The 27,359-nt window shown below is 50.3% G+C and overlaps 1 protein-coding gene across 1 annotated transcript in view; it reads left to right on the plus strand.

Moving 5' to 3' along the window:
• MSI2 (musashi RNA binding protein 2) overlaps nt 1–27,359 on the plus strand; it is a 225,818-nt gene that overhangs the window by 124,261 nt on the left and 74,198 nt on the right. The window contains exon 4 of the mRNA XM_026861392.1: nt 25,273–25,321. Within this exon, the coding sequence (XP_026717193.1) occupies nt 25,273–25,321 (49 nt within the window). The remainder of the gene's footprint in view (nt 1–25,272; nt 25,322–27,359) is intronic.

Consider the following 27,359-nt stretch of genomic DNA (forward strand, 5'->3'; position numbering starts at 1 on the left):
CATAGAAAAAAAATTCATCAATAAGTTTCTGGATTTGGACTTCCCCCCCCTCAAAGCTCGCAGTGCCAACACTGCTCCCCAGTAGTGAAGCTTGAGCTGGAGAGCAAAATCTAACAGTGAAATGCGAATGAAATGCACAATGTAAACAAACAGGCTCAAAAACATAAAATAAAATTATCAAATTTTTGGATGTAATCCAACTTAATAGCACAGAAGGAAGTGAACGTTGAACTTGTGGATTTTTAACCTCGAGTGTCTGTTTAATTTTAAAAAACAGCTGCTGGCTACATATTTGTGCGCTACACTTTCGCACAACACACGCATCGCCTGCAAGAGTCTCCTGCATTTAAATAAAAGTCAGACATAGCCAACTATCACGAGAATGAAAAATAACCTCCCTGAGTCCCAACTGCTCCCCAGCCAGCCCGGGAAATCCTCCCACGGGACGCCAGCCCCTCGCGCACCCTGCTCGCCCCGCCGGCATCGCCGGGACCCCGGAGCAGCCGAGGGGGTGCGGGCAGCCACCCCCCCCCGACGAGACAACGGCAGAAGACAACCAGCCCTGGTGGCAACCAGCCCTGGTGGCAAGCAACCAGCCGGGGATGTCCAGCTCCTCCCTACAAGCCGTTGGCTGTTGGCTCCCCAAGTTCGCCTTCAGAAGGGCTCAGAGGATCTGGACCTGCCGGCGGCTGCTCCTGCCAGGCCGCCGTGGAGGATCTGCCACCGCGTGGGGACCACCCTCACCCCCTGCAACAAGGGGCACAGCGAGGAGGAGCCCGGGCAATGCCTTAACCCTTCCTCACCCTCCTGTGGGGACACGGGCACACCGAGCACCGCACGGAGAAAAATATGCTCCAAAACGGGTCATCTATTCTGTACCCTTGTTATTTGCAGCTAAGTATAATGGAAAAAATTGACTGTTTGCTTGGTGCAATAGGGCATGACTCTGTTTACACAGAAATAATAGCTAAACAGTGATGGATTCTAAATCTCCATTACAGTGAAAGATTTGAAGGAGTAAAGCAGTTAGAAAAATAATTGGTTTTCTTGTTTAGCTTTAAAAAGCCTTTACACACTGCCAAATTGAGAAGACTTCTCACTTTATTTTGTTTTTTTTCCCTTGGGGGGGTGTCGGGGGGCTGGTGGAGCTGGGCTGGGGGCAGCAGGAGCCCTGAGTGCTTCAGTGCCAGCCCCAGCCCTGAACACCGCGGCGAGCTGCCAGCGTTGCAGAGCGTGGGGTAACGGGATTAACGCTCGTGAAGTGCTCAGAAGTGTCTGTGGCGAGCGCTCTGGTCCCATTACACCGCTGAATTCCTTCGACTGTTGTTTTTGCCAGCAGCAGGGTGTCTGTGACAGCCTCAGCCCTAGTTCCCGACGCCGGCGAGAGCTCTGTGATGCCCGCCGCGCGAGCCGGGGGGAGCGGAGCGGAGCGAGGGGTTTTATTTGGATGGAGACAGCTTTTAGGTCTTGGGTTTCATTTTGTTGTTGTTATTGTTGTTTTCCAAATTCCCTTCCAATCCATCTGCTCTCCTGACATCCTTTTTATGTTGTTCAGAGACGGGGAAGCAGTTGCATTGTGAGTGTGGTCAGGTCAAACTCCTCACTTTTATCTTTGCTCTCTTGTAGGTGATGGGTATTTGGGGAATAAAACGCTAAGAGCAGGGTTTAACAGGCCTTTGTTTGCTATTGTCCAGCTGTGCTTGAGACAGCAACAGAGATGGAGAACAATAAACAGTGAAAGGAAGTAGAGATTTTTAAACAGAACTGTTTCTTTTCCTCCTATTCTGATGTTCCTGGAATCTGACACATTTTGCTTTTTGGTCCCAACTATATTAGTAAAAATAACAAAGCAAGGTGCATTCAGTCCAGCTCAGAGCAGTTGTGATTTTGGCTGTTTCTCGATTTTTATTTTTTTTTTTAAGGCATATATCTCCATCTGTGTCATGTATATGAGGGGATGTCTGTATTCTGAAGGTACTGGAAAAGGAGTAATTAGACGTAATGACTAACCCTCCTCACGTCGATGTATTTACCACATAATCCCCGGCAGTCCCTTGGGCTGCAGTGGTTTAACCCGGGCTTTTGGGAACCCTGTAAGGGGCTGCTGAGCAAAGTTTCTTGCCATCTTAGGCAGCCTCATCGTGTGGCCTTTCCGGGAGTACTGCCCTAGAAGGTGTTGGCTTTTTTTACCCTCTCTAATACCGTTGAGAGCATGTTTGACACCTTGCTGCTATGATGGCCGGAAGCTCACCAAATTTATCACCTCGATTTATTCATGGCTGTTTTATACCCACTTGGTTCACTTGCAGCTCAGTGGGAAGCTGGATACCTTCCTGTCTGAGGCTTCTTTCAAAATCCTGTCTCCAAGTCATGCAGCAAATGCTAAAGGCTTTGCTTTTCTCTATTTGCCACTGGTTAGACCGGTGTTCAGACCCTGATTTGGACGGTTTGCCTGTTGGTTTAATTTTATCTGTAAAGATGTCTGCAAGACTTCACTGTCTCAGGTCACCAAGTTTGAATTTTCACCCCCTAATTTTTATCATTTGGTCTCGTATTTCTGTGGGCTGTTCCCTCAGTCCCTGCTTCAGCCTCTTTTCTTCCCCGTGGCAGGGTGTTGCTCAGAAAATGAAGGAACCTGGCAGAGAGCAGCACTGTTTGACCAGTTATGTGAGCTTTTAGTCTTTTACATATTGCCTACTGAGGTAATTCTTTCCCACTTAAACCCTTCTCCCTGTAAGCTTTAAGTCTCCCGTTTTGCTCCGCCGAGCACTCGTGAGCATCCCCAGGTGCGAGGCGGCTGAGGGAGGCCGGGCGTTGCAGCCGCTGCTTCTTGCCCTGTTTGCTCTATCTCGCATTAAAAAGCCCAGGGCTCCTGTGTAATAAAAGAAAAATTCCTCACTTTTTGCTTCAGATCATAAATACCAAGTGAGTAATATTGTGCTATCCCTTTCTTTCATCTTTTTTTAAAATTTAATCTCCAAGTGATTTGCCTGTTAGATGACAGCGGGCTCGTGGGAGATGCTGTTTATGAGCGGGTTTGCGGCGAGCCCCGAGCCCGCCGTACGGGAGGGCCCTGCCTTGGCCACGCTGGGCTGTCGGGTACCGGGCACTTAGGACAAGTTTTAAGGAGGCGCAGGTGAGGCCAGGCTCTGCGGTAGGTGTGTTTGTCTCCCCAGCATCCTCTCTGGGCTTCGTACCCACCCCTCCTGGCGCGAAGGTATCTGAATCTCACTTGGAAAACCTCCACCTCCCTCAGAAATGCTGGTTTTAATAGCTGCACTGTTCTTAATTTTTAAACCCCAAGAGTAGCTCTCCGGTAGGAATAGAAACTGGAAAATAAAGCAATCAAAGGAAAGCTGTCCTACTCTCCGGGCATGTTTGGTTAGCGGCGTCTCAGGGGGATGCTGAATCTAGTTCTTTAAACCGATGCCTCTCCGTGGTGCGAAAGGCTGGAAAGTTGCAGCCCGCAGCATCTCTCAAACTCATCTGTGGCTTGTAATGTATATCGAATGGAGATATCCGTTCTGCTGAAGAGCATATAACAAAAATAATCTAACCTATTCCACCCAAATAAATAAGTCTGAAAATAAATCTCGCGTCGTACTGTCTTTATAAATATCTTTTAAATTGAGTGTGAGTGACAAGATGTGGTTGAGTCACTAGAAGAGCATCTTTGATAGTGTTGGAGAAGCCTTTTCAGATCTATTTTATACCCCAGTTGTCATTGCAGCCGTACGTACCCCAGCCGCCTGCGCTGCCCTTCGCTGGCTCCAGGTTTTAAAATGACAATTGGTAGATTGAAGACAGAGATACTTCTCAGTGCTGCTTGGTGCTTCCTTAATTGGGCCGGAATAGCCAGGAAGGGAAAAACATCTCCCTGCGAGGGAGGGGAAGGGGTGCTGGCACTGCTCCTCGGAGGCCACCTCCCCTTGAACTGGGGGGGACCGACCCTCGGGGAACGCGGGGCAAATCAGGCTGCACATCCCACGCCCCGGAGCGGGGAGCCTCATGTGCTTATTAGATTTTCAAATGTTATTTAGCTTGATTGCAGCCTTTTTACAAAAGGAGTTAAGACACGGATATAAAAGATAATAGAACTATAAATTGCAAGACAGGTTCTTATGAAATCAGTAAATTATTCATTTAACAGTTCCGTGCGTGCTAATTTCATGTTGCTATGGTATCTCAAAATGGAGGAGGGAGGTCAGTCTGCAAAACACGGGGCTCGCACAAAACGCGTGGATCTTTGTGGAAGACAGATAACGCGTCGCACACAACCTTCCCCTGAATGATAAATTGCCTCTTTATCTAGCGTTGTCCAGGGAGATCCAAGGCAGACAACTGAAAGAGATGTTTCACACTAGCTAACGTTTTTTGGAATTAGACCAAAAATCACACATTTCAGTCTCAAAATCTGTTTAAGTATGCATTGTCTTAGCGGCATCTCTTCTCGGTCTGTCTCTGGAGACAGACAAATCACAACAGTCTGAAAGGGAACTTTGGGGGCTGCTTTCATGCGTCTGTGTTACTGCTCTCTGCTCTGTCTGGTGGCCAGCAAAACCTGCTTGTGGAAAATGGGTTTTCTTCCAGCTCCTGCTTTCAGGAAGGGGGCGATGTTTTCTCTTGGGTTTGGGAGCGTTGTGGAGTAATTTATTAATGGACAAAACAAAGGCTGTATTCCTGCTAACCTCTAGGTGTTTGCCTCTGTTGCTTTATTACCCTCCTTGTGTACAGCAGCGCTGGCAGGACGGATGCTCGAGTGTCGGATACAAATTTTCGCCTTTCAGACACGTTAAACTTGCAGGCAAACCAGCAGGACCGGTGGGGCTTTGTAGGGTGGTAGCAGGAAGGGATCTTTTCTAATGCTGATGGTATCTTTTGTTTTGTGTTTGAGGGCTGGTACTGGAGGCATTTGCCACAGGAAGATGCTCCTGTGGTCAGGGGACAGCTTGGATCCTCAGTGTTTTCTTTAACAGATGTTGGTTGGGCTCTTACCTGTTTGCTTTTTGCGGAGCTGCAAGGGTCCGTTCTCAGGGTTCTGGGTTTCATTCTTGCATTGTGGGACACTGGCATCTTCACTCCCAGGGCATTTCCAAGGCGCTCGGGCTGATTGTGTCCTTGTCCCGTGGTGGGTAACGCCGAGCTGGGGCAGCTGAGCCCTCCAGGAGAGGGCTGGCACCAGGAGCGGGTGGCTGGAAAGGGCAGGTACAGAACCGATTTGTAACTTCTGTGAGGGCCCAGTCAGAAACTTCTAAAATGTGACTGAGTGTTTCATCGCAAAACCAATGTTTTTTGAAAGCATGAGTCTTTCGAGCTATCTGGAGTGCAGCAGCCAGGCAAGATGAGTTCTATAGTGTGATTGTGTCTTAACAACAACACTGTTTCCTAAACAAATCAGCCGTAGGACAGAGCAAATCCACTATGGTCATAAAATCCAGGTATGTTCCATCCGAGGGAGGGCTCCAGACTGGCAGCTTCCCTTTCCCCGCTGCCTCCTCACGCCGTACCAGTTCCCAGCCGTCCCTGAGCACGCTGCAGCAAATCTGGGAGACTTTGGTACAAATGGCCAGAAGCCCGTAAGGCTGCCTTACCCCCAGGGAAACCACAGCTCTTCCGCGACAGTGGTATCTTTTCTGCTGTGCTCGGTTAATTGAGCCCACTGTGAATGTTCAGGAGCATGGGTAGCTAATTTTTTTTTTCCCCGGGACACGAAATTCGGGGAATATCTGTGTGCAAATGGGGAAGCATTTGTGGTCTTTTGCACTGAATCGTCTTAAGTCTTCCTGCTGGCACACGTGCTAACTGCTGCTGCACTTCAGGTAAGAAGATAATGATCACATCATTAAGACACTACTGAAGCTGGCATTACTTGTTAGGTCAACATATCGATCTTGACATTACGCTGCCAGATTTTTTTAGATAATGCCTGTCCATCCTGCCTCTTGCTCGAGGGAAGAAGAGGGAGAGAGGAAACGCAAAACTAAAAAGCGACTTGACACAGATCTTTTCCCAAAAATAAAAGCACTTTGCTCCTTAAAAGATTTGTTCTGCCGCAAAGGCTCCTGCCTTGTTGCTGCTGATTGGATTACTGGCAGATTTCCTTTAAGTCGATAGAAATCCCAAGGGAGTTGCTGGGCTCGTGGGCGGATAATTTGGTCATTCTAAAAAAAGATTCTCCTTTAGCCTTTTGTGTTTAGGTGCACAGTGCCTTCCCGGAGGCAGACGTGGTTGTGGAACAGCGCTGGTTTCCACCCACCCTGGGCCGTGCCCAAGAGCCGAGGAAGAGCGCGGCACCTTGGCCAGTATCCCCAGTTCCGCGTGGGTATGGCTGTGCTGCCGCCTCACGGGGGGCACGGCCAGGGGCTGTCCCTGCCCCGGGCACCTCTGGTCCCTCTAGGTCAGGTAAGCGAACCACCAGTCCGTCCCCCGAGTGACCTGTCTGTAACCGCACAGCTTTGGAGCCTGCTGTACGATTGCATTGTACCTGTATTCTGAGCATATTAGAAATCTTGGAAATACCCTTCCTGTCTTGCTGCAGAAGAAAACACCTCTCACTTTTTAATAAATTTCTGCTTGTCTTGTTATCTCTTCAGTATTGAAGCTGTCCAAGGCAGTTTTTCTCATTTCAGTGGGCTCTTTTTATAGCGTGCTACTTAAAGGCATTTTGTAAAAATAGCAGTGATTTTACTTTTGTTATATATGTATGCGTGTGTGTGCGCGGTTTATATCACTAAAGCTTTATTTGGGTTTTTAATCTGGGCTTAGTGCACTTTTAAGGACTTCCAAATCAAAAGGGAGTGTTCAAAAAACGCATGATGATTTTTAGTCTCTGACTTGGAGAAGCGGTGCTTACACCAGTGCTGAGCTAGTTTAGTATCCCTCTCTAAATATATTTCATTAAGAATGGTCCATATGGTGTGTCAGGGAGAAGGGGAATGCAGAGCAGAACCTGTGTCTGCCAAAGAAAACTGTTTTGATCTAATGTTCAGCATAGTACAACTTTGGGGGAAAAAAAATAAACATTGTCAGATGGGTGCTGCCAAATTTCACAATTTATCAAGAATTTCAGGCTGTTCAGTGCTGCTTTTTTTTTTCTCCTTTTTCTTCTGAATACTCCAGTTTCTGGAGTCTTGTGATTTACACAAGACTGTTCATTTTTATTTTTGAAACATGTTGTAGAAAACAGCCTCAAAATATGGAACCAGGAGGCTCTAGTGTCAGCAGGTTAATAAAATCTGCAACTGTATTGCATTTAAAATCTGGTGGGTTTTTAAGTGCGTCTCCTGATTTGGAGATGGGTGGTGGAACGTCAGAGTCTGTGTGAAACAGGAACTGGGAGACAGGTAACTTCTCCGGGTTATTAGGTATATATTTTTTATTTTGATCATTTCCAAGGTAAATCCATCTGACCTGTTCTCCCATTCCCTTTGAGCTTCACCGCTTTCACATGCTGCTTCTGATTTCCCAGTAAACGCAGTTAATGAGCTGTGTGGGTGCTGGTGGCGGGGACGCCCGGGGACGTCTCTGCGCGGAGGTGTGCGCTGGTGTTCCCCCGAGGGTCCCGTGGAGATACAGGAGCAGAGTTGGTGGTTTTCTCCGTTACTTTCGGCCAAACAAAACCCAGTTCCTGCATCTCTGCAGCCCTTTGCATCTGTGTTGGTGCTCTGGACAGCTGAGAATTTGCTGTTGTCCTCAGAGAGCCTCCGTCCCATCTCTGTGCTTCCCATCGGTCTTCAGTGCTCATTTCTGTTAAGGTGGGACAAGTTAAAATGTTTGAGAAATGAGCTGTTGCCCTTCTGCACGCAGCCTGCCCGAGCCCCAGCCCTTACTGGCCCTTCCCTGCTCGGTGGTGGGGGACGCTGTGTCTTCAGGAGTAAACCCCACATTTTCTCGTGGTTTCCTTTAGTTTCATTTGAAGTCATCTTTTTTTTTTTTTTTTTTTAACATATCCAGTGAAGTTTTCCAAGTTTGTCTAAGGAAAATTCACACCAACAAACAGAGCCTCCTGTCAGTAAAATGTACAGCATTTTATACCTTTTGGGCTTACTCCGGGAACTGTTTAGAAGATGCCACCTAATTAGAGTCTGGGGAGCTGAAGGAGCTGGTTTTGAATTTCTGACACTCGAGACAGATGTGGTTTTGATCCTTACAATCTCCCTGGGGGCCCAATGCGTAGATCTACAAAGTCTGCAAATCCCGTATCAAACAAGGGGAGGTCAATGATAAACGGACGGTCGGAGGGTGAGGCTGAGAAAGCTTCACCTCGGCTTTACTAGGAAAGGCCTTGCAGAGCTGGCTGCCGAGAGATGATCGGTCGTTCAGTAATTTTAAACTCTGACCCCCCTGGTTTAATTTATCCTTCAGAGCCATGAAATGGGCCCGACTCTGCCGTGTCGAGGGCTGGGCAGTGCCTGCACCAAGCCGGTGAGGATGGAGCCATTCATGGTAACTCTATACGTTGGTCCCCAAAATCAGCTTTTACTTGGCAATCATTTGCTGGAGAGACAATCAGTCGAGAATAATGATAGAAAATAATGGTTCTTAGGTTTTGGTGATGCAGAGCTGGGAGAAGCCGAAGGGGCTGTATCCTGGCGGGCAGCAGCTCTGCTGGCACCAACACGGCGTTTTGCAGAGCTCCGCGGAGCTCCTCGTGCGCAGAAACGGAAAATCTCACTCGGGTTGTCAGTAAGCTTAACGTAAAATATGGGCCTGGTTTTATGACATTACAAAACGGCGCTTTATGGTAGTTAAGCGTTATAAGTCAGTAACAAGTAAATAATATAAAATATTTATTTCCATTACCCATATTCTCCTGGCGTTAAAATGCTGGGAAAGCCCTCAGGGGGGGTGACGGCGAGTGCACAGGAAGGAAAACCGTCGTGTTTCCTTGAGTTTTGGTAGCGTTTTGGCTAATCATTGTAGAAGTTCCTCTAAAGAGTCTCCCAGGCTCTCACTGAGGAGGGCCGGCGGGAGGGAGGGAGCCACGAGGGGAGTTGTACCGAGTGTTACCGAAGCAGGCGGGCACGGCTGGGGGGAGGAAATTCCGAGCCCTGCACGAGGTTTGCTCGGAGGGGGCGGTTTGAGTTCTGACCTGGGACAGGTCACTGCTGGCACTTTCCTCCTCCCTGCTTTTTCTGGTCCTATCCCATTTTTTTCCCTCTTGTTGGGTTAGCTTTGAATTTACTGCACTGAAGCGAATTTTCTCGGAATAAACCGGGGAACATTGCAGTAGAAAATGAGCAGAGGATGAGAATATGGAGGAGTTGAAAGGGCCTGTGTCCTACAGCCGGAGCAGCAAGGTTAAAATCTGCCCACTTTTAGCCCGCCGTGGATTTAGTTGCGAGATCAGCACTGTAACCTCACTTATGGAACGGGTACAAATCTCATTTTCGAGGCGCTTAAAACTGGGTTAGCAAAAGCAGGAACAAAACACAGCAGAGAAGAACACTTCTGCCTCAACCTCGTGGGGGCGGGACAGATCCTTCTAGTTTTCCTTAAAAACATTGCCCAGCCTGCAGCCAGCGCTTGAAAATGCACTATTATAAATTTGTGGATCTTTTCATTGCTCGTTTCCACGTTATTTTTCTTTCTTTTTCTTCTCCTTTTTTTTTTTCCTTTGCCTATTTTAAGTGCTGGCTACAAAATGAATGCTCTGCTTACTACAGTCCTTTATCATGTAATGTTTTCAGCAGACACTCGAGAATTAAATATGTACAATTTCCATAATACTGATTATCCCTGTTTAAGTGCTATTTTAGAGGGTATTAATTTCTGTTGCAGTAACAGCCGCAGCACTTAGCACCACCAGCCCGGCGGTCCCTCTGTGCCTGAGACTGGGGTTTGGCGTGAGCCAGGATTTGGCCTGAGTTGCCCAACCTCCGTTTTTAGCCCCACTCCTCTGAATGGAAACGCGTTTCGGTGCTGCAGCCAGCCAGAGACATCCAGGGCGAGGAGCTGGGGCTGGGTTTGGAGAAAGCTGCCTCTGTCACTTTTGATATCTTCTGGTTTTTGTATGCAGTAACACAAAGCACAATTAGAATACAGTTATATATCCTCATAGTTATTAAAGCTTGGATTAACATGACATAAAGTTTTGTCTGGGGAGCCTTTTGCTATGGCTCAGGGAGCGTTTTTGTGTGACAGTAATAGGCTACAGTTAATATACTTGAATGATACCAGAATCTGTGTAATAAGACAGAACAAAGGGGGTTTATTTGAAGCTGAATTACAAAGGTGGAATTATCATTGTGAACAATCCACTGAGATTGCAGCTTAATTATTGTATCTTGCGCTTTTTCGGCATAATAAAGTGCAGTCGGTGAAGCAGTTACAAAAAAAAAAAATACATATATGCACATCTTGGAAGGGCATCTTGTCAGTCATGCGGGATTGATGTGTGGACCTGTCACCTTGTTCTTAACACCAGAATCCTCTCTTTGCCCGTTTTTTGCCGGTTGTTTGATTTACCGAGCCTGTTTGCCATGATTCAGGAGTCTCTTGTAACGTTTCTAGGAGAGATTCATCACTGGGACATAATCCATTCAAATAGCTTTTGGGCAAGCAATAAAAAGTGTCTGAAGCCAAGAGGTTTCAAACGGAACGTTCGGAGGCAGCGGTTGGGGCCTCTGGAGAAAGAGGAGGGAGGGCTTTATTGTTCTCCAGGGTTTTGGGGAGAAAAAGGAGCAAAAAGGTGGGAGCTGCCTTTTGGATGGTGTTTTTCCAGCTATGGGCGGGTGCGTGCAGGTCTCTGGAGCGAGGTGTGATGCTGCTTCCCTGGGGACTGGCGGAGGGGGCCCTGGGGACCAGGGGGGCTCTGGGGACGCGAGGAGAAAGGACACGTGTCGTGTGTGTGTGTGTGTGTGTGTGTGTGCGTGCAGGTGCCCACCCACGGGTGCGAGGCAGGTGGAAAACTCCTGCAAAGACACATTGTTTTGGAAAACACTGGCAAATACACGTTGTTTTGATCAACAGCAAAAATAAGTAATTTTTTAAAGTAAATATACGGGACCGAAGTGTGAAACGAAGCAGGGTGTTTTGCATTAAACCCATGGGTAATACTGAACAGGGCGCCTTGTTTTGTGGTTAGAGGAGGGCGTTTCAGCGAGGGTGTTTGGGTTCCTGCCTGGTTTTACCCTGGGATGGCGGGTTGGGTTGGGTTGGGTTGGGTTGGGTTGGGTCGGGGCAGCCTCACCTGCCTGTGCGGGAAGGATGCGGTGCCTCAGGGAGGGGACCGTGTCCCCTGGGAAAACAGGCCCCCAAAGTGCACCTGCTTGGAATGGTTACAGCGGGTTTTGGTGAGAGAGGATGGCATCTGTGGGCAGATGATGGTTTAATGGCTGAAATTGCCTTTTCCCGAGTGACGGGGTGCTCCTGCTCAGCTCGTGCCTCTGCGTGTTCCCGGCGGTGCCTGCCCGGCCGAGGAGCCTTTGCTCCGTGGGGTTTTGACCATTTTCACATCTGGGGCATGATTCACCCGTTTTTGCATTTGTACCGAAAGTTAACTCTCTGCCTGTGCCTTGAATCTCCATTGTATGGGTAGTAAGGATGGAGGAGGATCCTTTTTAAAATTTTCTTTTATAAGCTGAAGAAAATTATTTCTTTTTCACAGAAATCATTTTGATGATTTAAGTAGCTGCGGGAGGTTGCATGGCTTCAGTGTGGTGCTAAACCAGAAAACCCAAAACCCTACAACAGAAAACATCAGGGTTTTTTTCCTGCGATAGAAACCCTTTAAAAAAAAGAGTAGTAACATGGTTCCAGAAATCTGGGTACGGTGATTATGCCTGTAATCCCCGTGCTGTCCAGGGGTAATTAAAAATTGCAGCTGAACCTTGGTTTCAAATGACTGGGTGAGGCTCTGTCAAACTGATGAGCGCTTGCGTTGTTGACACGTGTAAAACTCAATTTACCCACCAATAACCGCAGTTCATGGGCATTAAATCTCTCTCCAAACAATATGACACTGGGGCACAGCGGGATGCGCTCGCGTTCGAGGGGCTCGGAGAGGGGCTGAGGTGTGAGCGGAGCTGCGCCGAGCCGCCACCAGCGCCCCTAATTGCTTTCTTTTTAATATTGTATTCAGCCTTAATAGCCCGTTCTCCTGGTGGATTGCCTTTCCCAGCATTTATTACAGCATGCTTAGGAGCCTGACCGGAGAGTGGGAAGGGGTGGAGCTGAAGGGAATAAAATCAAGGTGGTACTTTAAAAATCCATCCCGGCAGCCCAAACTAATGTTCCAGTCTGAGCTCCCTGATTGCGCTCAAATTAAAGGGGGCCAGGCTGCAGCGAGCGGCCCGAGGTCTCGAGTGATCAGAATGGCATTTCGTGCCCAGTGCTCCTCGTTTTGTAAAACCCTCGGGACAGCGAGCAGGCGGGGTGGCGGGTTATCGGCCGTGATTATGGCCGAGGGTTGCCGGTAACGACGCTTTTCTGCGGTGAACAGGCTTAAAAGACATTCCCACAAATGCTTTGGGCTTCTGCCCTCATCAAGACTCGCTGGCATATTTTAAACGAGGGGAAGGAAGAGTCTAAACCCACGAACACAAATCAGAGTTCGTGCTTAATTTATGCTATTTTCTGTTATTTCTGGAAGGTGGGCGATGTGCTGTGGTGCGAGTGATGCAGGGATGTGACTGGGGCTGTAAGTCCGGGGAGGTCTCTGCTCCCCGCTCTGGCTGTTTCAGTGCTGGGGCAGAGCTCTCGTCTTTTCGACCAGATTGTGAAAGCGAAGGCCGGGACTCGGCTTCTCCAGTTTTTATCACTAATTTGTGACAGTGAGAAAATGGCTTTTGTGTCGGTGCTCTGAGCTGCTGGAGCAGGCAGCGTGTCCATGCGAGGACCAGAGGGGGGCTCTGATCCAGCAGCCTTAAAAAAAAAAGAAAAAAAAAAAAGTCATAAATCATCAGTGTAATGAGTTTGGTCTGAGTACAGTTCTCTGACCCCTGACCTTGTCAGCAGCCTGAGCGGGAGTGAAGGACTTGGGAGCCCACCCAGCTGCTTTCCTCTGTCTGCTGGGGGTAGAGGGGGGACTTGGACCCCCAAGACGGCAGTTTGGCACCTTCTCTGAGTGCAGCAAGGGTCTGGGCTGCGAGTGTTTTTCCCATAAATTGAAAAAATCCCTAAATATAGAGATACAAGCTATGTCTGATTTTGGGGGTTGAAGGACAGGGGAGGAGAGAGTTCTTGCTAAGAAATAGCCCTGGAAAAATGTTCTTTAATATGCAAGTCAGTATATGAAAAGAACAATAAAAAGGATCTAGCAGGAAATAAAATGAAACTTTTTTTCATTACAGTCAAGGGAAACTTAGATGAGTTTTTCTTTGCTAATAAACTACACTGTTTCATTTTGCAGCTGAGCCTTTTGCTGAAGCTGACTGTGGCAGTTGTCCATACTTTTTTTTTTTTTTTTTTTTTTTTCTCTCTCTCTCCAAACTCTGGGCAATAAAAAAAGCCCTTCATGCATCAGGAAACAGTAATGCAATACCCGTCTTATCTTCACACTTATTCAGCAGGTATTTACAAAAGGGCAGCAGGAAGCTCTTTAAACTGGATCCTGCTACTTTGCTCAGGATGTCTCTTAATCAGATCTGTTTACCTGTCTGTCCTGCGCTGGAATTGTACTGCAAAGGCATCTGCAAAAAAGCCCCTTGGTTTCTTGTGAATAGAGTTTTTTCTCAATACGCTCTGTAACGGGCAAGGCTCTCAGCTAGTTTTTACTGTATGGCTTAAGGGCTCTGACTGAAAGCCCGTGGGTGGTTATGGTTTGTTTAGTGGGTAAGAAAGACCTGTGCTTTAGTGCTGTGTGTTTGCACTCCGGCGTGGTAGAGAGCTGCGTGATCAGGTTATTTCTCTGTATCAGGTTATTCGTAGGCTTTGTCACCTGGTGCACAGGAACTTCGGGGTAACGTGATCACGCAGGGACGCAGCGAATCGTGGTGTGCTGACCGGCAGGCCCCTTCGGTCTTGATTCCAGAAAGCGCTTGAAGGGAAGATGTGCAAACGCAGTTTTTGTCCTCAGAAACCGCGTCTTGGGAGAACTTAACTGAACTTAACCGTGTACTTGAAATTAAGCCGCGCTTAACTGGTTTCCATTTATTAGGAGCCGTTCCTGAAATCGCCAATGTGTGGTTCGGAGTCTGGAGTGTTGTCCTTTGATGTTCAGAGGGATGGTTTCTGATGCTCTTTCTGGCATGTGGCTGTTAACAGTCTCTCCCCATCGCGTTATTTGGGGTGTTTGTTTGGAGTAAACAAACCAGCTGCTCGAGTTTCAGTGTTGCATCAACAAGGAAAACGTTGGGTTTGGAGAGAAAAGCCTCCCCCCTCTACGTAGCACACTTCATCCAAGGACCTGCAAGTGCTCTGCAAATATTTGAAGCTCCTCTTCCTCCACCGAGAGAGGTTGTAGCCTTATTTGTTCTGGGTGTTGCTCGGGCCAGGCCCCACGTGGAGCTGGACGCTGCCCAAAGGCCCGGGGCTGGTGGGGGAGCTGGAGCCGTGCCCCCTCGCTCACGTAAGCTTGGCCTCGCGCTCCGCAGGCGAGAGCAGCGGCCGACAGCCCCAGCGCCCGCTGTCGCCTGCGGGCCGTCGGACTCAGGCTCCCAGGTTCAGGGGGAAACGGCCAAGGCTTCTGCCCGGGGTGGGGGGGTTTGCTCTGTGGTTTGGTGGTGGTCCCAAGCAGTGCTGTGCAAAATTTTGGTGGGTTGTCACTATGCATTTTAATGCCTTTCTAAATTATTTTTTTTTTTCTGGGAAAAGCACTAGTTCAGACATTCTCTGCCTGCCTGTGTCACGGCGGGGTGGGGCGGTGGGTAGGGTGGCTTGGAGGGTGACGCTCTGGGAGGGGTCCACGTCTAAGCCAGCGTGGGCTTTAGTTGGCTCCAGAGCTGTGAAACCCGAGTTTTTGGTGTGGAAAAGGCCACGTGCCCTCCTGGCCTGGGAGCCACATCCTGGGGCTGGAAAGCAAACAGAGAGGCCGAGCCTGAACTGATGCTGGAATTACATGAAATGACAGTGTCCCTCTGGCTGCAGCCCGGGCAGGAGGACAGGTGTTTACTTTTGTTGGCTTTTCGGGCAGGGGTATCGCTCGGTGTGGCTAAAGCCCGCCGGGAGAGAAGGGGGTGGGATACACGTCGGCTTCTCCCGTGTGTGGGCACGTGTGTCACCAGGAGCTGCCTCTCCTCGGGATGGAGTTTTTCCCACTCTCACGGTTTCTAAAATCTGCGCTGGCCAAGGCCTAATGGGCAGCACCTCTCAAGTATTGTTTGGAAAAGAAAACAGATTGCAACTTTGCAGTGCTAATATGCAAACGAGCACTCTGAAGGGAGGAAGAATTATTTCTGCTGACGGCAGCTAATGTTCCGTGAAAGTAAAATCACAAACCGCCTTGCACCTGGCTGCTGAAATGCTGAAGGAGCAATGTTCTTCCCGTGCTCCCGGGGTGGCATCGCCTCCGTGCCGCCAGCGTGGAGCGGCGTGGCCCTGGCGCTGCCCGGCGGCACCCTCAGGGGGGGAAGGCTCGCCCTGAGAGCACCTCGTGGAGTGAAGGAGCCCAGGTGAACTTCAGTGTGGTCAGCTCTCGTGGTCGTGCCGTGACTCTTGTGATGTTTGATATATTTAAGTGTCAATTTGAGTGATGTGGTTACGTGGAGCTCTCGGCATTTGCTTTCAAAAGAGCAAAAGTTCCCCCGTGTTTCCACAGTGGCAGCTTAAACACGTAAACCCTAATGGCTCCCACGTGAGTGCCAAATAGAATATTTTAAAAATTATTGTGCACACATTTAAAAAGCACAGTTTGTGTGTGTTTGCCTTACGTTTTTGTCTGGTGATAACTCCTTCAGGCAGCTAGTGAAGGGGCAGGGCTGGAGCAGGACGGGTGGAGCTCAGGTTCTTCCTTCGTGTGTGGATCTCACAAGAAAACACTTACCACAAGTTCCTCAGTTGTTGGGGAAATCTGTAGAAAATAATGCATGATATGTGCATATGCATGTGCACGTGTACAGGGAGACAGGGTGTCTCGGATAAATACACAGAGAAGGATGCACACGGGAGATAGAGCTGACGCCGGCAGGGAACCGACGGCAGCGATTTCCAGGGTGGTGACTGGCTCTGGGGCCATGTACGGGTCACTTAAAATGCCTGGAGCTTAATTTCCCTCCTAGTCCCACCCCCTTCCTTGTCTGTTAGATGGGTAAAACACAAAGATGTTTTGAGGCAGGGTGAATTAAATGTCTGTAAGAGAGTTTGGAGGCTCTCCAGCAGATGTTTTGAACTAGATTCTGTAGTTGCCTCTCCGGCGAAGGGCGGCGGTGGGAGCTCTGGGATTTAACACTGGTTTCAGATTGAACGAGACCCGAATATGCTCCTTCTCTTGCTTTTTGACACATACTAAAGTGGTTTTAGCTGTTGACATATATTTTAAAGTTATCAATTGGTCCGTGCTAGTATGAGACAGGGAGTGACTTTGATCACAGAAGAAATTTCTGTGGCAGCGATTTCTGACAGAAATGTAGATTGGAGTTTTATTATAGCAGCGGTGGAGCCGCTGCTCTAATTCACAAATCCATTTTGTTAACCAAATGCTACAGCTTTATGTAAACACGTGTATCATGTGGCATTAGATCAGCCTGCTTCCAGCAACAAGTACGGCCGTCTGCTCTGTCCTTTGTTAGGTGAGCTGGTGTGGTTTGGAAGGGGGGCGGCTTCCCGAGGGTGGGGGCCGTGGTTGTGTGTGGCGGCAGACGTCTGAAACGCTGGAGAGGGGAGAGGGGAGCTGCTCTGCCCTGAGAGAGACGTGCCCCTGGGAGCAGGGGTCCTCCCGCCGCTGTCCCCCACGTCCCCATCCTCTGCGGCGGCTCTCGGGGCTGCCCCGGGCTGCAGAGCCCACTCCAGCCGCAGCTCGCGTTGCCCTCACCTCGAATCCCATCCGCTGGGAAAAACCTCCCAGTGCAGGACTGGTTTTAGCTGGTGTGGCCCATCTGCTGGGCCAGATGTGGGCATTGGCCTCTCGGTGGTGCCACCACGGGACCTGCTTGGCTGCAGGTGGTTTAGTGCTGCAGGAGAGGGGGGGTTGGCTCCTGCCCGGCAGCGGGGGGTGGCGTGTCCCTGCCCCGCCGCGGCGTCCGGGGGAGAATTATCCCAGAAGTGCTCTGATAGTGCCCTTCGTGGCCAGGTCGTTGTCTGTGCCACAACGATGGACGCAAAGAAGGGTCATCGTGGCAGCTCTTGCTTTATTTCCATGGCATTTGCCATCTCTGTTGTCACCCAAAGATGTTTCAGCCACGAAGGAGATGCTGAAGGTGGCACTGGGGGGCCTGCGGCGGCCCCCGGAGAGCACCGAGGCCGTGAGCGTTTGGGCACCGGGCAGCGCCATGTCTCTGCCCCTTCTCGGCAACAGATGCTGCTCTTCTGCAGTGGAATTTCAAGTTGTTTGGTGCAAATCTCCATCGATGCAGGGCTGTGAGTAGCACAGCATCTAGCAAGTTGTTCTTAGCTCGTCTCCTGGGCTTTTTGTTCATTTGCTAGTGACCGCGTGGAGTCGAGTCTCGGGTTCTGGCTGCAGGGTGGCCACGTGTACACTCTGGACCCGTTTCCATCGGGATCTCAGCGCGCCGAGCTGCGGCTGGGTGTTCCTGAGCTGCAGCACTGCTGGCCGGGGAGAAGGGCAGGAGGATCGGGGATGTCTCTGCGGCTCCTGTGAGCTCTCCCAGACGTGGTCTCGGTGTCGGCTCCTCTGACTCTCTTGCTCCGTTTCAGCAATGCAGCGCTGGAACCTATTTTCCCATCAAGCTAAGGAGACCCAGGGGACAGCTGCCTGTGTGCTGGCAGGCATAAATTGTTCTGGGCAATTAGACCTGGCTGCAGGACTTGATTGCGGAGATCGGATCCAGCCCAAGGCTCGCCTTGCTCTGTCTCCATAAAAGCTCAACAAACACATACGTGCCCTGCGGCCAAGAGCGGGTAGCCCTGGGGTGGGCCTGGCTCCCTCTGTCACTGTTGTCTTGAGCTTGATGTGGTTGTGAAAGGCGTCCCCGGGGTAGCCAGTGTCCCAGGGAACGGGGAGATAAGGGCTGCCTCACCAGGATGATGTGTTGGTAATGCTGCCTCCGAGAGCGGGTCGTTCTGCGTCCCTGTTTCCTTGCAGGGACCCCGGTGGTGGTCCTGGCTGCACGGCTGTGTCGTACCTTCGGAGAAACGTCCCTGGGGGTGGTACAGTGCCAGGCGTGCTGCCGGCTGGAGGTTACACCACCTCGCTGGCTCTGGCCTTGCTGCTTTGCCTTCCTGTTCTCTCTGGTCCTGCAGTGCCACAGCAGCCCCTGATGCTGAAGAATGAGCTGTCTTTATGTTTCTGAATTGTTTGTTTGTGGTTTAGGTTTTTTGTGTTGTTCTGTTTTTTTTTTCCCAAGACACTTGTCTTCCCAATCAATGGTGTTGGTTAGCACGTGCTGGACATCTCATGGGGACAAGGGAAGTTCTCAGCCAAGACACCAGGTCAAAGGGAAACTCCAAGAGTCCTCACAGAGTTTAGAACTTGATCTGAGCATGGCAAAGAGCCTTGCTTTCATCAGGACTTCGTATTATTAATGCCAGAGAAGGAATTCATGAGAAATCACCTGTGGAATCATATTTAATTTGTCTTGCTGTGGAAAGCTGTTTTTTCTGGAGAGCATTAGTCATTTTTACATCCCCCTTGGTAGAGTAAGCATCGAGTAGCACGTTGGTGTTTTGCAGGAACATTTTGAAGTTCAAGAGTAGCCACTGTGCTTTTTGGCAAGCATTTGGGATGCTCTTTGCCATGTCACGGCTGGTGAGCAAGCCCTGAGATTAACGTGATTGAATGACTGTTTTAATTTCAGCCCTGATGGAGCAAAATTAGTTACAATGATATGTGTGTGTTGAATAAAATTGTAGTTTTATTAGCTATAATTGCTGAAGAAGACTTTTTAAAGACTTGACTGCTGGGGGGAAAAATTGCTAGCACTGGAATTTGTTCTTGCACAGTATGGCATTGATTATTATCCTGGTGCATAATATGTCAGTCCTCGGTTGGTGAGTCGTCGCTGGGAAGCGCTCGGTGAGGGACCTCGCCGCGTGTCGCCACCCCCGGGGAGCACGGCACAAACCGTGCCTGACCCGCGGAGGATCCCAACCTCTCCCGGGAGGCCGGGGCCGCCGAGGGAAGCCGCTTCCAGCCCTGGAGGTCTGCGCTTTGCTCCCCAGAGCGCTGCCTGAGAGCGGAGCCCTTGGGCGGGGTGGGCTGGTGGAGCGGGGCCCGTGGGCCACCGTGGCCGCCTGCACTGGCCACGGCCCGGCCGAGGGGGCCATGCTTGACAGAAAGAGGGGAAAAGGTTAAAGTACTTGTTTCTCTGTTTAATTCCGTTGTAATCAAACCCAGAGGCCTGGTGCGGGGGAACCGTTTTTTCTAACTGTCTGGCATGCGATATGCATTTGTCTTAATTTATGTGGGGGGAGGTTGTAAATCTGCAGAAGCACATTGCTGGCGCTTAGATTTCACATGCGCATTTAAAATAATAGCACCTGACAGTTTACTAGCAGCTAAGAGGTTTTTCTGCTTCAGAAAGCAAAATATTGGAGGAGTTGTGCAGTGTATATAAATAATTTGAGGAATTAGACCAGAATATCCAGCACAATTTTCTTGGGAGATCGGAATAAGTGATAGACCTGTAAAGCTTATGAGTCAGGGATCGGAGGGGGTAGGAACACATCCCAGCTGTGTGTAGCTGAATGTCATCCCTCTGTAATTTCTTTTCTCCCAGGACCCGATCTGAACTGCCACAGCGTTCGATTACAGTCCGTTATTTCATTTGTCTGCCCTAATTCTGCTTTACCTTGAAGGGATGGGGAACGTAGCACCAAACCTGCTGGGGAGTGTTGGAAACAAACAGCCCTTCCGTCCCCGGGGACGCGGGGAACGCAGGAACGTCCCAACCTGCTCTGGACATGTCGGAAACTCAGGGTTTGGATCAGGAAAAACTTTCCTGGGCTGGACGAGGAGGAACGTGAGGCGTCAGGACTGTTGGGTGTCCATTTGGTAGAGTTATGGGAGTCGGTAGTTTCTCCGTGGAGGTTTTACTCAATGAGCAAACTTGATTGGAACGGGGGGGAAAAAGAGAACTTGGAGCTGTGAAAGAGCGGCTGCTGTCGCTCCTGGGCACACATACAGGCCCCCTGTAACTGAGCATCAGCCTTCCAGGCTGCGCGTACGCGGAGCAGCTCTTGGGTTTGCCGCTCCGCGCGGACAGCCTGCGGTTGTAGAAATGCAAGCCCAGGCGTGAAATTTTCCAGAAAACATCCCGGTTTGGTCACGGCGGCTCTCGGCCGCGGCCCCGCGCTCCCGTTCTGTCCTCCAGCCGCTTGCTGAGCGCGGCCCGGGACTCGCTGCCCGTTAGGGTGTGAGCGGCGAGGGGCTGGCGCCGGGTTGGATCATCTCGGAGCGCTCGGGACTGCCTCGTGGCAAAGAGAGGAGTTGAAAGTCCTGGAGAGGAAAGGGGGAGGAATGAATGGCGAATTCCGTGTGTTCTTGTGCCGGGCTAGATCAGTTGCATTAAATTCCGAGCCTTTCTGAGTACAATTAATAGTCATTTTATTTAGGTCACCCTGGTTTTGTTGCTTTAAATGTATGCCTCCATTAAAGTGGAAGAAAATCAAATACATTTATCTCTGTGGAGCCTTTTGTGAACTGGTTGGGCATATTTTAAATAACCCTGGGAACTGTTAGGATTATTAAAGCCTTTGGCTCCTCCAGGTTTTTTTCTTTCCTCCTATTCTCCCCTATTCCTCCTTCCAGGCAGTGAGTAATGAACTGGTATAGCCCTTCCTTTTCTCAGAGCCCCAAGTGGATAGGAAAAAAAAAAAAGTTAAATAAACTAAAGCACTTTAGTTAGGCTTTATATAAGAAACTGGGTCTGAATTGGATATATGTATGGGGTATGCTGGGGCTGAGGAGAAGTCTGTTGGGCTTAAGTGTCCATTTGAAACTGGTATTGTCTGGGAAGTTTTTTCTTTTTTTTTCTTAATTTACTTTAAGTGCTAAGACCGCTCATTTCGTAATACACGCTCATTTGATGCCCAGAATTAGTTCAGATTAATCAGCTCCTTCAAACCTCCATACGGAGCCATCCCACCTCTGAGAAAAGGCACAAATTTTGGGCTTGCCAGGTGCTGTCTGAGCGCGCCGGGAGGGAGGTGGCTCTGCTTGGTGGCTCAGCGCCTCACACCTCAGCTGGGGGAATTCAGCTCTTTGCTGGTGCGGGGTTTTCCGCCGTGCCCAGAGAACGTGCTTACAGGAGGCCACGTTGGTGGCCGTGACAGGGCTGAGCTGGCCATGTGTGGTGGGTGATCAGCCAAGCCTTGAGGTGGCAACGGCCTCTTCCACTCCGGCTTCTAACCGTGGAAAAAACTGCCTTCTCTTTGTAAGCAAGGTGCTAGTTGCACGTTTTGAGTTGAGACCTGGAAAACTCGCGGTTCAAGCATCTTTAAAATATTGGGCGAGCAAGGGAGCCTCCAAGGCGGGAGGAGGGGGTTAACTTTGGGACAGTTGCAGCTCCTGAATATACTTGAGTTTAGTCTGTGGGCTGGTTTTAGGTGAGGGTTTTTTTTTTTTTTCCTTCCCCTGAAATAGGGATCAATTTGCTTACTATAGGGTTTACTGCCGGTTACCTTGACTGTGTCCCTTATTTCTCCTCGATGAAAACTTGAACAAGCCACTTGTGTTTGATTCACAGAGAACCGTGAGAAACAGGCTGTGTGTGAGAGGCAGTGTGGTTTTCTCATTCTATTCAGCCCTTTGTATATTCAAATTCTTCTAGTTTCAGTTCTTGCTGTTCTGCCAGATTTCCATACCATTGATGGGTTTTCTGAATTAATAAGTTTCTTTCTCCCCCTCCCTCCCATATCCTCGCCACCTTTTTGCAACTGGTGAAAAGTTTTTCTAAGCGCGCTGCCCTCTCCATATTGATTTTCTTCTCCTGCTTGTCTAACCAGCTCTTAGATGTTTTATTTTGCGAAGCGTTAATAGAATTTTCCTTTGCCATTGCACTTTTATCTATTCAGGAGGTTTCAAGAAGTCTCATTGTGTCACCGGACTATGGAGGAAAGAGGCTATTCTTCTGGTACAATGGCTGCCCTAAAAAATAACGCAGGGTGGGGTAAACTCAGAAAGGGCAGAGACGGAGATAAAATGTTCTGACCTTAGGAAACAGAAAAGATAACCAATTAGACATTGTTGAAAGAGCACCAGCTGGCTTAAAGAACACCCCACTGATTATTTTTTCTTAAAGGCATGCTTGGTCCACATCTGAAGCTCAGCTGCAGAGCCGCTTGCCCCCTTGCAGGTTTTCAGATTTGAACTGGCGGGGCTGACCCTTCCCTGGGGTCCCAGAAGTCGGAGCCGCTGCCTGGAGGGACGGAGCCCACCCCGGGGCGCCTGCACCCCTTGGGGTCCCAGCCAGCACGGTGGAAACCCCTGGGTCAGCCCGGGCGGGCTGCGCTCCTTACTGCTAATAAGGATTTATTTGCATCAGAAAGATCTCTGCCAAGATCATCATTCCAGCCAAGCGGGGCCGTGGTGCACACGCACAAACCGCTCTTTGCCCAGGGAACGTGGCGCTGGGGGGCGAGACGGGTGGCGCGGGTGGGAGAGGTGAGCGCAGGGGCGGGTGCCCAGCATGCCCAGGAGCGGGACCCCGCACCCCTCACCCCTCCCAGGGCCTGGTCCCATGCCAGGACCTGTCCCTCCTCTTGTGGTGGCAGCTCTCGGAGGAGCAGGGTGAGGCTGCACAGGAGGGTCAGCCCCGTCGTGGTGCTGCTGCCGGCCCCAGACGAGCCCGCGAGCGGGTTGTGCCCACCTGAGCTCGGGCTGGGACGTGGCCATGCTGAAGTGAGGGTGGAGTTGTGTTGTGCCTCACCGAGTTTCTCCTCTCCCCCTAACAGCCTTTTCAAAGTCCCCAGTCATGTCCTTGCAGGATGGAGGTGTCATTTTGAAATGACAGCCCTGTCAGTGCGGATCCAGCCAGGAGAGCGGAGCCAGCCAGGAGAGCGGCAGCCTCCGCCTCGGGGGACGGGGAACCTCCCCGGGCTGGTGGGGTCTGTGCTGCAGCGTGTCCCCCGCTGGGCTCTGCTGGGGGATCAGAGGCACAAAGGTTCCACTGGAAGAGTTGCACGTTAAAACTTCTGCAGGAGGGGCCATAAAGGTGGTCAGCACACGCGTGTGGATGGGGCCGGAGGAAGCGGCGATGCTCTGGGAAACAGCATTAGGTGTGACATGTAATTTTTGGTTCCAGTGAGGCCAAGACCTATGCGAATGAAAAATAAAGATTGCTGTGCAAATGTAACCCCAGAGCAGAGATAAGCACTGGTGGTGGGGTGAAGGGAGCTCTGTCCTTATCTGCCTTCTGGTATTACTCATCCTTGCGAATTTTCTTCCTCCAAGTGAAGAAAGACAGCAGGACAAATGGCTCTGGGCTTAATGTGGTTTGGGTTTTTCAGTGCATCAGCATCTTTAGATCTCACTCGAGATGGGTATCAAGGAGCCATGCTGTTCTCCTCCATCTCAGGCCGTTGCTAACACATTTTGTGAACCACTTGGAGAAAGTTAAGAACAAGTTAACCAGAGACAGGTTTTTAGATGAGTTTAGGTAGGATGTAAAGTTTTACTGCACTGTATTTTTTTACTTTATCCTGGAACATATTTCAGTCCCATAGTCAAGAGAGGTTCAAGCCGTGTTTTTACCAACTTCCCAAAATATGTCTCTGCCCAGCCAAGACTGAGATTGTAAATCAGCCCAGAAGTAGGCTTGATGTGTGCTCCCCTGCATAAGGGGACTACAGGCAAACTGCACTCCCCGAACCGTGAATTCTGTCCGGGCAGGAGCTCTCAAACCCTGCTGTAAGTCCAGGGTGACGTTAAGGCAGCAGAAGGTGGCACAGCTACCGAAAGCGGTTCCACCTTCCCAGGAGGCAGCACAAGCGTTGGCTTAGCCGTGCCGGGAGGCTGCTCTGGCTTCAGACTAACCTGGGAGGGGCAGCGCGGTTGGTTTTGACCTGGAGCAGTTCCCTGGCGTGATCTGCTGCGCGGACTGTTGGCAGGAGGGAGGAGGTCAGCAGGAAGCGGCGGGGTGAAAGGCAGACCCTTTGGTGGCACCGTGTCAGGTGAAGAGAGCATGTAGCTGCCTTGTAAGTCACTCACCTAAAAGAAATGATTTATAGAAGGCCAGAATATAAGAACATGGAAGTATCATAAAAATTACTGTGGAAAAAAAATCCTAAAAAGCCCCAAAACCCACCCCCGCAGACAAGCAGTGGAATCCTTAAAAAAAAAACCCTTTCTTTAAAGATCTTCTCCCTTCCTGCAACGTCTTCTGCAATTTATCCATGATACAGGTTTTCATCAGCCCCTAGTTTACAGCGGGGAATAGCAAGTCTGTAATTTCTTTTCGGAAGGATTGTCCAAGACATTTCCTGCAGCACATTGGACCGACCTGCCCCAGCTCCTGCAGCCTCTGAGCAACAGTTTAAAACGTGATAATGGTGGAAAATAAACCCCAGCACAACATCCTCCTAAAATAAGTGTAAAATTTTAGGTGTGGCTGCACAGATTAAATGGAGGTGGAATAAATCATGCAAATAGTAATGAAAGTTGAAAGCAATTTGGTTGCACTTCAATACGTTTCATCAGTCATCTCTCTTCTGAAGTGGAAATGCCAAGCCTGATGCGAATTAAACTTTCTCCCTCCTCCCTTTCCCCTCTTTGCTCTAGCTGTTCAAAAGGCCTTTTGAAAAACGTCTGAATACCTTTCCTGGCTGACCAGAATTTACCCTGCTCGTACTTCTTGAAACCTCCTAATTCTCAGCCAAGACAATCACTCTAATGTGGAGAAGTCATGGGCTTGATTTGCATCCACAGTCCCTCTCTTGGCCCTTCCTTATCTCCCTACAAAAGGGAAAAAGGCTGAGCTGAGGCGCAGCCAGGGACGGACGAGAGGTGGAAGAGCTCCTTAGATATTTGGCTTTTTAGGGCAACAAAACTTTTAACGTTCGCTTTTCCGCTTTAGGATCAAATGGCAGCTAGGCTGGGGGTTGAAAGCAGCAGATTTCCCCAAGGAAGAGCTGACTGAGCAAAAGCAAAGATCTGCTGCACCGTTTGTACCCGAGCTGAGGCTGCTCCTGCCTTTGTCTCCCCTTGCCAGTCTGTCTGTCGTGTCTTTGCGAACCCTGCGGCCGGTGTGTTTAAGCAGCATCTCCCCTCTTCTCTTGCAGGTAGAGGACGCCATGCTTATGTTTGACAAGACGACCAACAGGCATAGAGGTAAGAGAGAACGGCAGCTCAGACATCACTTGTGACAGCTCCTGCATGGTGAGCACAGCCAAAAACCAGTGTCAGCGTGGTGACCCGGTGGCTAAATCCAGCGGTGCTAAATCCCTCTGGCCTGCGGGAGTTGCCGAGGAAGGGCGTGTGGTTTTTTTCTCATTAGAGATGACTTTTCTGCTCAGTTTCTAACGACTTATCTCTGGGAGGACCGTTCTCAGGCTCCGTGGAGATAGTAAAGCCCCCGGAGCTGTGTGTGGTGAGGCTGCAGGGAAGCAGAGGGTTTGTACCACGGTGGTTAGCATTAGATTAAGCTGGGCATAAGGCCAGTTAAGCTGAGACACCAGAAAATCAAGGTGCTAAGCCCCTCCGCTGGGGTTTCAAGCATGCTGGAGTTTTTACCTCCAGAGATGGTAGCTCAGAATAAGCAGGATTGCCAGAAGAGGAATTTCCCTCCACATATTTCACGAGAGACACGGGGCTTCATCATTGCTTGTACAGTTCAGTGAAAATGAGCTGAGGATTATTTTCAGTGTTATGGCCATTCCTTTCAGTGGAAATAAATGATGCTCCTCGTGTCTCTTGGCGAGAGGTTCACGTTATTGCTGCAGCGGAGACGCTGAGCTCCAGGCAGAGAGCAGCCTGGCAGCTGGAGGAGGGGGTAAATGTACCTGGGCTCTCACGGTGGCACCAGAAGCTGCACCGGGGACAGGCTCCCTCGTCCCTCCTCCCTGGACCAGACTGATTTCATGCCACCAGCGTCCCCAGTTTAACAGGACACGGAGCCCCGAGGTTTGTCGTTTGCCCTTCATGCTCCAGCCTCTTCGTGGGGGCTCTCTGGAGTGATACAGTTATTGTCTTATCCGCGAACGTGTCAGCTCCTCGGAGCGGGGTGTGTAGCAGTTTGTTTAGGGGGTGGAGGTGTCAAGGGGCCTGGGCCCGGCCCGGCAGCGATGGGAACGGCAGAGGAGAGCAGCCCAGAGTGCCCGGCCACTGCTGCCCCGACTTCATCTCCGTGGCAGGGTCACACCAGACCTCCCAGCCCTGTCCCAGTCATTCGCTGCTCTGATACTTGCCTTAATGTAGTGCGTGGGGATGGCTGGTGAGTCAGGCGAACCTCCAGGATAGGATTTCTGCCCTCCAGCAGTTCCCCCCCAGGCACTGATCCCTCTCTGAAGTCAGGGATCGGAGTACCCTGGAAAATTCAGCAGCAGCGAGCAAAAGGCTTGCTTGGACAGATAAGCTCTTCGAGCCAGGGAAGGCATGTGAACAGCCAGTGCCCATCAGTTTTGTAACAGGAACCAAGTGTTCAAAACTCTTATATAATTTGGAAAGTTCAACCCCTGACAACTTCCTTTTATATCCAGGGAATTTTCCACCTTCTCTTCTCAACCACCCTTAGAAGGGCCATAAATACCCTTCTCCATTCAGGATCTTGGCATGTTTGTTGCATTCGGGGGCTGCGTTACGTGGTGCTTTTGTGCTGGACACAAGGGCCCCGCGGCCCCGCTCGGACGTGGTCTGCTGGCAGCCGGGCTCAAGTCGTACCGGGGGGCTCCCGTCCCAGCAAGGCACATACTCAGCAGATATGGCCCTGTGAATGTGTTTCAGTGACTTCTCTGCCTGCTTCTGTTTGTATTCCTTGTTTACTTCTCTTAAACTGTTTCAGACAGTTAAACCTGGCAAGTTTACACGGTGTGTGGGATAGGCTGACAGCGCATCCTGGCATTCATTTCCCTGCCCGGTCCTTTGGAAGCTTTTGCAGCCCGATTTGCCAGGCCCTGACCTGCAGTTTCTTGTCTCTGCGTCCGTCACCCCACAGAGCAGGTCTCTGCTGTCCCTCTCCAAGGGGCTGGTGACACGGGGGGGCTCCACATGGGCGTCCTGGGGGACGTCAGCCTGTCCTGCAGCCCATCGGCAGTGCCGGGCGGCCCCAGCAGCTGCCTCAACCCTAGCTAAGGGCTCTGCTCCAGACACAGGAGGAGAAAGCCTCCGTTTGCTGAAATGTCCCAAATCCTGGAGTTTTGTTCCTGCCGAG

The sequence above is a fragment of the Athene cunicularia genome, assembly GCF_003259725.1.
Source record: "Athene cunicularia isolate RWA chromosome 19 unlocalized genomic scaffold, athCun1 chr19_part1, whole genome shotgun sequence".
NCBI lineage: Eukaryota > Metazoa > Chordata > Aves > Strigiformes > Strigidae > Athene > Athene cunicularia.